The following is an 11,471-nucleotide window of genomic DNA, read 5'->3' on the forward strand; positions in this document are numbered from 1 at the left end:
ACACACACACACACACACACACACACACACACACACTCACTCACACTCTCTCTCTCTCACACACACACACACAGACAGACAGACTGTGGAGATGATGTTTAACACCAGTTCAGTGTGCACTGGCCACGCTCTGGAGCTCACGGTGATCCAGTTCAATGACGCTGCCTCGACTTTATTATAATGGAGGAACTGAAGCTTCACACACGGCCTTATGTTCAGCACTGCACTTTACTGTGTTTGCGCACGTTGTGGATGCAGTAAATACGCTGCCTGGCTGTGGAATGTGAGAGACTGGATGATTGAGGGGCTGTTTGCTAGGATGCTTCATGCATGTATGAATGTGTAGGAAAAGGTCCAGCGTGTATTTATCATTCATTGCATGCAGGTAAACAAAAAAAGACTGGATGATTTTGAAATTGCAATATGGAACCCTATACATAAAATTGAATACCCACTTAATTTGTGTAACTGTCTACCAAAACCTGCAATAATTTGGCTCATTGCATTTGAACAGATTTCTGGAGACATGGCCACAGAACATATTAATGGGAATGGTACTGAAGAACCAATGGACACGTCTGCTGCAGTTACCCATTCTGACCACTTCAACGCTTTATTAGAAGCTGGTTTACCACAAAAAGTTGCTGAAAAGCTAGATGAAATTTACCTAGCAGGTAAGCCAAAAGTTGACCCCTCCAAATTGACTCATCCTTTTGTATCACATTCAATGCATGTTGAACTGTACGTGTCGTATGTTTTCTTGCATAGGGAATTGGCAGGTAATTAGCAACTTTGTGTGGTCTCACTGCAAAATGGGTACTGCAGCGTTCAATGATGCTGAATTGTAACGGTGCGCCGGCCTGCAGAAATAAAGGCTGAACTGAGTGTGTCTGGTCCGATCCTGAGAGCAGCCTTTCTGGGGATTAGCTCTCCGCTGTTAAAGGGGGGGGGGCTGGGGCTGTCCCAGGGAGGCCAGCTGGGCATAAGCCGGGACAATAGAGGCAGCTGTCTAGAGCGGAGACAGGTGATGTCCCCTACAGCTTATCACTAACAGAGGCTAATTATGAAGGGGCTGGGTGCTCCTGGGATAATCATTATTACTGTGTGAACGAGGTGCTGCTATTGACTGTGCCTGTAGTGTTAGTGATGACCTATATCAGGTGATTTTTGTGGGGGTTCCTGTAGTTGCGGAAAACCTGGAAATATTTGGGTGATCAGACAGCAAAATACTGTTATCCCATAATCACACAGCAGCACTGCCACTCATGAGGTCTGTACTGATGCCCTGTCCGAATGATGATACACATGAACTCTCTCTGAGTTACGCTGATGTACGATCCACGAGCCTGACTGGACGGGTGGTAAAGCGTCCTGCAGATCGTCACATCTCTCGGCTACGCTGAGGTTTCCCTGGTTTTCTCCCTGCAGGCCTTGTGGAGCACAGTGAACTGGATGAGAGGGCCCTTGAAGCACTGAAAGAGTTCAATGAGGAAGGTGCACTGCAAGTTCTTGTCCAGTTTAAAGAGAGCGACCTATCCCATGTGCAAGTAAGTGTTGTCGCTCTGCTGTTCGAGTGAGTCTAGTGAAACGTAGGAAGGTTTTACTAACTCGCTCTCTCTTGCTTTCACTCAGAACAAAAGTGCCTTTCTCTGTGGAGTGATGAAGACCTACAGGCAGAGAGAGAAACAGGGGACCAAAGTTCTAGATTCCACAAAAGGACCAGATGAAGCAAAAATGAAGGTGCGTTTGGGCTTTTTATTTAACGTATTTTATTTCAATGAAACGAGCGCCTGTGTTCATTCGTTGGTTTGGTCGTGTTTTTCAGACTTTGCTTGAGAGAACGGGCTACACCCTTGATGTCACTACAGGTCAGCGCAAGTACGGCGGCCCTCCGCCAGAGTCCGTCTACACAGGTGCTCAGCCCACGGTCGGGACAGAGGTAATTCACATCAGGACGGTGGCTCTCGTGCTGTGAAGCGCTAGATCGGGGGTCTTTAAAGGCTGTCTGAATGATGAGTTATGTATACTGTGCTGGAGTAACTTTGTTACGCTGACAGTTTACCGCTAAGATCTGACTCTACAGCCTCTCCACATTTAAAAGCCATCTGGCTGCTGTAAAACCCAGCAGATGCTGCTCAGATGTGAGCAGGTACATTGAAATCTGTGTGGAGTTCCAAACATAGCATGCTAATGTACAGTTAGTAACAAAAGCACCCCAACCAGATGAGCAGGACCCAGACATGAAGCTAATGCCTTTATCATTATCCCACTTAACCCATTCTTGGCTGCTTAACCAATAAAATAAATGGACATACTGATTTGAGTTAATGTTTTATGTGAAAACAGTAGATCTATGATGCCATTGACCAGTCACAGTGGTGTTTTAGTATTGTTATACTACTATAGATTTTGTGTTTGTATTGTTTTTGTTTTAGTTAATATAGTACTCGAACAATAACTGAAGAAAATCATTTCAAGGCAATCATTTTCATTTATTTATTTATTTTTATTGTTTTGGTTAACAATAACTCCGGTCAAAGTCAGGGAGTATAGAGTGATTAATGAATGACCTGCATCACCTTCCTGTTTTCAAATCCTCAGTGCGTCTGTTTAAGACTGATACTTTAAAGAAATGATTATATTGTAGCCTCTGGGGTGTTTTAGTTTGACTCTAACCTGTCAGACTGGCTCATTGACTTCTCTATTCTCCCCATACTGCAGATCTTTGTGGGGAAGATCCCAAGGGACTTGTTTGAAGATGAGCTTGTGCCTCTGTTTGAGAAGGCAGGGCCGATCTGGGACCTGCGTCTGATGATGGATCCTCTGAGCGGCCTGAACAGGGGCTACGCCTTCCTCACGTTCTGCACTAAAGAGGCTGCTCAGGAGGCCGTCAAGCTAGTAAGACATAAATACATTTGCATGCTGGTTCACTCATAAGTGTATCATGATGTATCAAACTAGATTCACAGTCATATCTCAGAATCATTCCAGAAAACCTCATTGGGTTGTTTGTGGGGAAGTCACTTTTGTTCCAGAAAACGTGATTGGGTAGTGAAAGACGTGGGTGTTGCTTTGTAAATTCAGCAGTTGTTCAAGTATTCAATCCCTGTTTTTCTCCTCTCAGTGTAACAATCATGAAATTCGCCCGGGCAAACATATTGGCGTGTGTATATCAGTGGCAAACAACAGACTCTTTGTGGGCTCCATTCCCAAGAGCAAGACAAAAGAACAGATTGTTGAAGAGTTTTCCAAAGTCACAGGTGAGCTTTGAAATGAGCGTGCATTCCTCGCTCCATGCTGCGTATCTCTGTCCTCTCAGTATGCTCCATTCTTTTGGGTTCTTTAAAGATTCTAAGATACACATTTAACGTTCTTTCTCTTTTTCTCAGAGGGTCTTACTGATGTAATCCTTTACCATCAGCCGGATGATAAGAGAAAGAACAGGGGCTTCTGTTTTCTGGAGTACGAGGACCACAAAACGGCAGCACAGGCTCGACGGAGGCTCATGAGCGGGAAGGTGAAGGTCTGGGGCAATGTGGTCACCGTCGAGTGGGCCGACCCTATTGAGGATCCTGACCCGGAGGTCATGGCAAAGGTCAGAACATGATCCAGTGCTAAACCACAAGGTGTTCTCTTTGGTGAAGGGGTTGTACTGAAACTATGAGACGATCCGTTTGTCAGATTCTCTTTCCACACTCTCTTCAGATAACATTGTTCTGAAGTAGTAGTCAACCTTATGTTATATGTGTGCACTGTTGATCGAAATCTCAGGGTTTTCAAATGACCAAAATGCGGGACAGATATAATGGTGCTTATATTTAGGCCCCATCTTCTCTTACAGATAGAGAGCTCATGTTGTCATCTCATCTGCTCCTTAGGTGAAAGTGTTGTTTGTCAGGAACCTGGCAAACAGCGTCACGGAAGAAATACTTGAAAAAGCTTTCGGCCAGTTTGGCAAACTGGAGCGAGTGAAGAAACTGAAAGACTATGCCTTCATTCACTACGATGAGAGAGATGGAGCGGTCAAGGTAAGAAGTGACCAGGTGCAGGTTTCTGGTTGTTAGGGAAACCGTGTGTTTTGTTGAGCGGTCGTTACAGTGGTGTGACGGTATGGATGTGTGCAGGCGCTGGCAGAAATGAACGGTAAAGATTTAGAGGGGGAGCACATTGAGATTGTGTTCGCCAAGCCACCCGACCAGAAGCGGAAAGAGAGGAAGGCGCAGCGTCAAGCAGCGAAGACGCAAATGTGAGTTTGGTGTATTTACATCAGGGGAGTCCAACCCTGCTCATGAACGGCTGCTGTCCTCCAGACTTCAGTTCCAAATCTTATCCAGCACACTTGGTGTGAACACCTTGATTTAGGGCTGTCACTAGCAATTATATTGGTAATCGAGTAATCTGTTGATTATTCTGACGAGTAATCGAGTAATCAGATAATTAATAATTAACTTTTTTGTAGTAAAATAATAGACCCAAGCGAACACACTAGCCTTTAAAATGACTTAAAATGGTTCAGTGTTTCCTTTTTAATAAATTTGCAATTAGGTTTTTGCTTTGTCATTATGGTGAGTGGGGTGTAGATTTATGTGGAAAAAAAAAAAAAGTAATTTAATACAGTTTAACAATAATGCAACAACAAATGTGAAAAATGAAGGGATATGAAGACTTTCTATAGGCACTGTATAATAGCAATTAAGCAATAATAATTCTCATAAAGTATGAAAAGCAAGTAATATGGTTTTATTGAACAAAACTTTTTGCCTACAGAGGCACCAACGGCCTGACGATTGGGATCTAATCCTTGTTTAATATTGACTAAACAACATTTCATTCAAATGTCTGATTAATCTTTAATATTTGGCCACTTCTTTACGACAGAAATGCTACACCCACTGTAATTTCTTGAATATGTAGACATCAAAACGTGTAAGCTCAGAGTGAGTGTTTAAGCTTTTATTTTGAAACCGCGATGAACAGTTCGCATGTTCAGAAAGATACTGATGTATTCTCCTGTGTTTGTGTAAGTTTATAAATGATTTACCTTACAAATCTGATAAAATGGCGCACGTTGCGTGTGCAGATGTACGTTATAATAAACTCGAACTCGGAGCAATATGCAGAGATGGAGTTTGAGATGCTCCACACATGTAAATGATAACAGTTTGTGCGGAGCAGTGTTTACTGTGAACGGAGCCGCTCTGAGACACACGTATGTGACCTACACGCATGTAAATAAAGCGCACATATTAAACCGGCGTCGCATATATTTATTTAATTGAATCAAATCGTTTGTGAATTCACATTAGCATAATGCTATTAGCAATAGCATTATACATTATGATTTTTAAATGAGTTTAATATGTCACGCAGCCTTGGAAGATGGTCTAATAGTGCATTTCTTGGATTCTCGTCCGTGGAATGCGCCGCTTCCGGTATTTTGCCGATTACTCGACACGAGCAAATTGCAATAGAGTATTTTTTAAAATCGAGCACTCGAACTGAATCGAGGAATCGTGACAGCCCTACCTTGATTAGCTCAGGCAGGTGTGTTTGGCTAGGGTTGGAGCAGGACTCTGCAGCCCTCCAAGAGCAGGTGATTCATAGCTCTGTATCTCTGAGATGAGCGGCTTGTCATTTCGTATGAATATAAACATTCCTGTGCTCTTCTCTCCCAGGTATGATGATTACTACTACTATGGGCCTCCTCAGATGCCACCTCCTGCCAGGGGCCGGGGCAGGGGTGCCAGTCGGGGTGGTTACTCCTACCCGCCAGACTATTATGGCTATGAAGATTACTACGATTATTATGGTTATGATTACCATAACTACAGGGGCGGCTACGACGACCCGTACTTCGGCTACGATGACTTCCAGGCGCCCGCTCGAGGCAGAGTGGGGCGCGGTGGGCCCCGAGGCGGGGCGTCTCCGGTGCGCGGCAGAGGGGCCAGCGCTCCACGGGGCCGGGCGGGCTTCTCGCAGCGCGGTGGCGGGCCAGGGGCCAGCAGGGGCCCACACGGAGGAGCCAGAGGCGGGGTTCAATGTAGGGCTTATTGTTTTCTTTATAAAAAGGGTTTGGGTTTTTTTTTTATTGAAGAGTCTTGATTGGCCCTCAAATCCATTAAAGGTTGCCTCTCTCCTCTTCCCGGCGGGCTTTCTTGTACATATTTTAAGAATCCGCTTGGACTCGATCAGTAGTCACTCCCACCTGCTTCTGCCGAACTGTTTTTGTTTTATGTTTTGTTTGGAAGTCGTTAACTACTTTTTAAAATCGGGATTGAAATTTTTAAATTTGCAGTTTTGTGCTCAACCTGTCTATTTGGCTATATAGTAACATGTATGTTCATAGGAATTTTGCTCTTCATGTCTTAAGTAGGTAACAGCAACAAAAAAGGACAAAAATGAAAAAAAAAAAAAAGTGTCTCCTAAACTTGTATTCAATGAAGAAAAAAGGAAAAAAAATTGCTATTTGTATGTTACAAAAGATAATGCTAGTCAAATAGCTTGTCTTGTTTTTGGTGAAAACGATTTAAAAAAAGAAAAGAAAAAAAAAAAAAAGGACTCTGATCCTAATTTTTGGCTTTACATTTTGGCTTGTATTCTTTGCTGTTTGTCTGCTTGAATAAACATACACGCACCAGTGTACAAAAACTCAAATTGTGTTTCAAATTCATGTTTCGGCAAATTCTCTCTTCAAATTGCCTACAAATTTATGGCTCCTTGTGGAAGAAAAAGGACTAAAGGTTTGCCTGTAGACGTGCTGCTACCTCACTCTGCATGCCTTCAAATTGATCTCACCAAGCTGAAGTCCGCATCCTCTCTCCACTCAAGCTTTGTGTAAATACATACCCCATTTCACACGGTCTCCTCCAACTGAGAGGCTTTTCTTTACTCCCATTTACTGCCATTGCAATTTTTGGGAACCTTCTCTCCTGAGGTCCCCTTCAATGGGGTTTTGTGAGAGAAACTCCACGAGGACAGAGGCTAAACTCGATGATAGCACAATTTGACGCTAAACAGCGTGTCCAGACGAGGCGTCTTTGTCGCTGGAAGCTCTAACTCTTTGCACGTTTGTCCCAAATTTGAGCCACTGGGAAGCTACCATGCATGACTGTCTTTTGCTTTCCTCCTTTCGTATCTCTGTAACTTTCCCACCCCCTCCAGATCACCTAATCCTGTCGCTTCGATCCGAGCCACGCATGCCAAAACATAGGGTGTCGTCGGTAGTCTCTAGTGAATGCATTTTGCTTTGTCTCTTTGACATCTTCCTTGCAGTCGTTTGTGTCCTTGTGTGATTTCTTTTTCCTTTTGTGTTGTATTCATTGTTAACGCTCCTCTAATTTGTGTTCCTTTTGTTACCTGGCTAGCAGGGGAAAGTGGAGGCTGGTCCTGACATGTCCCAGTGAAGGCTGACTAGCTCAGTGGGGTCACGCCAGGTGCTGCCAGCGGATGGGATGGTAAGGTCCGTTCCACGGTCCAGCTCGGTTCCTGCCTTACGGAAGCAGATCTTCTCCCTGTCTGCCTCCAAGATTGCCATCAACGCAAAGTCACGATTAGACCTGTGTGTGTGTGTGGACTCTGTGTATTGTTTTGTTTTTGTATTTAATTTTTTATTTTTTTAAGTTTATGTCCCAGAATCCTTGTGTCTTGAGAGAAAATGACATTTACCGTTACTTCTGGAGGTCGAAGTAGCCCAAAGGAGTTTTATCCTTAACGTTACATGTATTTTGCACTTTGTAGATGTTTGAAGTGGCTTGGAGGAGCTTGATGCTGTTGTATATTTTTGTGTATTTTTAACTGGAGCTTATCATGGGGACGAACATGTTAAGCTTGTGTTTGAGTCTTGCCTTTTTTTTTGTTTCTTCAGTTGTTTCAACCTGGCGTGACTGACCAGGCATTCCAGGTAAAATGGTTCTTTTCTGAACCTTTTTTTAGGGTGTTTTTTTGGAAAGGGTTGGTTAACTACCTCATCCTGGAGGCTGAAACTGCCCTATCTGTACTGTACATACGGAGACTTGATGCAAGCAGGGCTTTTTATATTCAACTTATGCACAAGGGCAACATCAGAGCCAATGTACCTAGTGTATTATAGTCCTTTTGTAATAATGCTGAACAGTCAGACTGGGCATGTGAATGACACTCATGTGATGAGTCTAAAGAAGCCTTGCCTCCTTCACTCTGAGGATGTAGTTACAGCTCGCGAGACGGGTGATGAGGATGTTACTTGTTTGAGAAGCTTTAGCTGCGTTTCTCAGACCTCCGCCCCAAATGAATTGTTTTTAAAACTTTTTTTGTTTTGTGTTAAGAACATGCAGTCCACGTTGATGGCTGCTTGATCAATTTTGAAACCAACACCATCCCTTTTGTGAGCTGCATGCCGCCTAGGCAAGCACAGTTCAGCGTTGTTTTTAAAGGCAAGTCCAGAGTACCGTTCTGATCGCCGCTGCTTCTCTCGACGGAGGCAGTTAGGCCGGTCTGGCTGACAGGAGATCAGCTGGGATCGATCTCTGTACTTGAGCTTTGCTCCATCCCTGGCGCTGATTGTGAATCAGACTGGACTGGTAAGAGCGGTTCTGATTAAATCATTACCCATTCAGTCTGTAATAAGAGCTGTGCTCAGGGCAGGCAGGACGTTTGAGGTCATTGAACTGGGCACACCATAGCTGCCTTTTCATCACATTTGATGTGATGGATTATTAAGATATGCATCATTTTGGGCATGTTATCGGTAACTTTAATTCTCTTATGCGCTCGTACAGGGTTTATACATTTTTAAAGGGATTCTGTTGATGTTTCAGTTTCTTTTTTGCTTTTTTAAAAGTATTGACTGGATTTTGAATATGACTGACTCCACAATTTTTTCTGTATCACCATCAGACCATTTTTTATAAAAAATGGCGTTTTAAAGTACTGCTGCATAACAAGTGTTTTTGCATTCCTGCAAATAAATTTTGTAAAATGAAAAGGTGTGGCCTTGCTTGATGCTGTTCTGTCTCCAGAGTGCTTTTCTCTGTCTAAACCTCAACTTGTGAATGTCTTGTTTAATCAGTGCCGTTAGGTTACATTAACTTATTTAAATTAAAACTAAAAAAGGCCTCTAATTTTGATTTACCTTATCACTTCATGACCACATTTTACTCATTCATTTTTACCACCTTTGCATTGTTTTTTTTTGACTGACCGCCGTTTGTCAAGTTGTCAAGGTCTGTCTTAAGAGCTCTGCATATTCAGTGGTTGTGTTAGTCACTAAAATATTACAAACCATGCACAGGACACAGGCCCCAAAATTCACTTTCCATCAGTCAGGCTTATTTGCAGTGACGTCACAGTTTTTGTTGAATGAATATATGAATGTACCATTTCACAACATGTAATTATTCCTATACTGTTAATTTAGCAGAAGCATTTTCCAAAAATGACTTGCACGTGAAGTCTGTCATGAAAGCAATGATATTCATAGTGCATGACAAGGCCGTCGATCCCAGTGAAGTTGTGTAAATGGAGAAAAGAAGAGGACCGAGCACAGAACCTTGAGGAACCCCAGTGATTAGCAGACAGCCCTCCTCTCTAGGAGACCTGGAAAGATCTGCCTGTGAGTTAAGACTGAAGTACCGTACCTGTGATGCTCAGGTCAGACAGGGTGGACAGGAGGATCTGGTGGTTTACAGTGTCAGGCCGTACACCGGTCCTGTAGAATAAGGACAGATGGTTTGGAGTTCGCTCTTGCCAGTCGGGAGAGGTTCAGCAACAGACAGCAAAGTGTAGAATTTGCTGTATTTAGTCATGCTCATTGGTTCCACATAAATTAAGTTAACAAACGTAATTTGTTAGCATGACTTAATTGGAATTTATTTTTAAGTGACCCAGTTATTTAAGGTTACGTTTATAAAATGATACCTTAATTTTTGTTTTTGTCATAATTGACACAAAAACGCTCTCATCGTGTTATGGCGACATCATGTGGTCAACGTGAATGTGACTGGAAATCACTGAGGATGGAAGAGGGACATCTGTCCTGGTGCATGCAGTTTAAGACCTTCAAGATTCATGATTACAGACAGGTGTGTTTGATTAGGGATGGTACTAAACTGGCTGCGTCCGAAACCGCATACTCAATGAGTAGGTACTTAATTTCAACAAGTACTTACTTAACGAGCGCTAAAAGAGTTAGTACTCTACAGCCAAATCTCGTTAAGGATGAATGCGATCCGGACATCATCCGCCATGTTGACGTTATCATGTGACCTATGACGTAATAACAAGCGCAACAATCTATCTGTAAATATTTTGATGTTGATGAAATGTGCTTATTTTGTGGTCTTGTCGAAGAAACAGCTGCTGCCCTTTTATTTTGTGATTGTAGTATTACCAATAAATTTCAGGTTGATTTAAGTTTTTATATTTTTAACCCTACTAATATGACCCACAGTTTTATCCTTAAAGTTATTTTTTATTAAGAAAACCCAAAATCGTTATCTCTTGAATATGTTGTTAATTTCTTTATTTTATGTGCAAATTGTTCATCCACAAGCAAAACTGGCTTAAATCTCCGTTGTTTTCCTTGGTGTTTGCACAAAGAAGACATCGGGCAGCTGCTCAAAGGTCTGGCCTTTGGAGAAAACTGTTGACATTATACTTGAAAAATGTAATTATTAGTACTTAAAAATTAAGATTACCCCAGAATGAATTGCATTGCTAGCCCACCCCAACACTTGTGCACAATAATAGTGGTAAATGCTGACCAATAATTAATTTTATTAAGATTAATCATATATATATATTTAAACTGAAATGTATACGTTTTAGTAAAACAAGCAAAATTTAAATGTTTTTCATATGCCATAGCTATGCATGAATACACACTAGATAAATACTGCCAAGGTGAATACATCAAAATTTTCAGTCAAGCAATAAATTCATGCATAAGTTAATGAAATAATTATATTTTATTTACTGACAACAGGAAACATGAGTAAACGAATGAATGAAAGTAACTATCACAATAAATAAATACAAGTCAACAACACATGAAACAAAGCTTTATTCAAACTTATTGTTTTAATAATCACATATTTACAGGCGGTGAACCCCACATCCCACAGCTGTGCCAGTTCTGCAGCTTTATTCTGATGAAGCAGCTGACCACCGTGTCCACCTTCACCTGTCTTTGCCGTCCATCATGTCCCTCATCGCTGCAGTCAAACGTGTGCTTACTGGAGCTCCCCTGTCAGCAATACACAATAAAACATATTTACTCTACAGTAACTCAACAAAAGCGATTTTAACACAGGGAACCGTGTTTTTGATTTATAATATTCACATTGTCAAACGATCCCCATTCACACGGATCTGTAAAAAGGACTAAAACGCTGCATTATTCATACCAGGCCAGTAGTTGGCGATGTTGCTTCATAAAGAAACTCACACGTGCCTACACTCTAAAAAATGCTGGGTTGTTTCAACCCAACATTGGG

The 11,471-nt window shown here is 42.1% G+C and overlaps 1 protein-coding gene across 1 annotated transcript in view; it reads left to right on the top strand.

The window, feature by feature from the left end:
- syncrip (synaptotagmin binding, cytoplasmic RNA interacting protein) overlaps nt 1–11,471 on the top strand; it is a 15,278-nt gene that overhangs the window by 1,802 nt on the left and 2,005 nt on the right. The window contains exons 2-11 of the mRNA XM_016469304.1: nt 515–674; nt 1,429–1,547; nt 1,633–1,740; nt 1,826–1,939; nt 2,722–2,898; nt 3,125–3,260; nt 3,390–3,595; nt 3,879–4,028; nt 4,125–4,246; nt 5,676–6,040. Coding sequence (XP_016324790.1) covers nt 527–674; nt 1,429–1,547; nt 1,633–1,740; nt 1,826–1,939; nt 2,722–2,898; nt 3,125–3,260; nt 3,390–3,595; nt 3,879–4,028; nt 4,125–4,246; nt 5,676–6,040 — 1,645 coding nt within the window. The 5' untranslated portion in view covers nt 515–526. The remainder of the gene's footprint in view (nt 1–514; nt 675–1,428; nt 1,548–1,632; nt 1,741–1,825; nt 1,940–2,721; nt 2,899–3,124; nt 3,261–3,389; nt 3,596–3,878; nt 4,029–4,124; nt 4,247–5,675; nt 6,041–11,471) is intronic.

This window comes from Sinocyclocheilus anshuiensis, unplaced genomic scaffold (genome assembly GCF_001515605.1).
Source record: "Sinocyclocheilus anshuiensis isolate Anshui unplaced genomic scaffold, SAMN03320099.WGS_v1.1 scaffold1431, whole genome shotgun sequence".
In the NCBI taxonomy this organism is placed as follows: Eukaryota; Metazoa; Chordata; class Actinopteri; order Cypriniformes; family Cyprinidae; genus Sinocyclocheilus; species Sinocyclocheilus anshuiensis.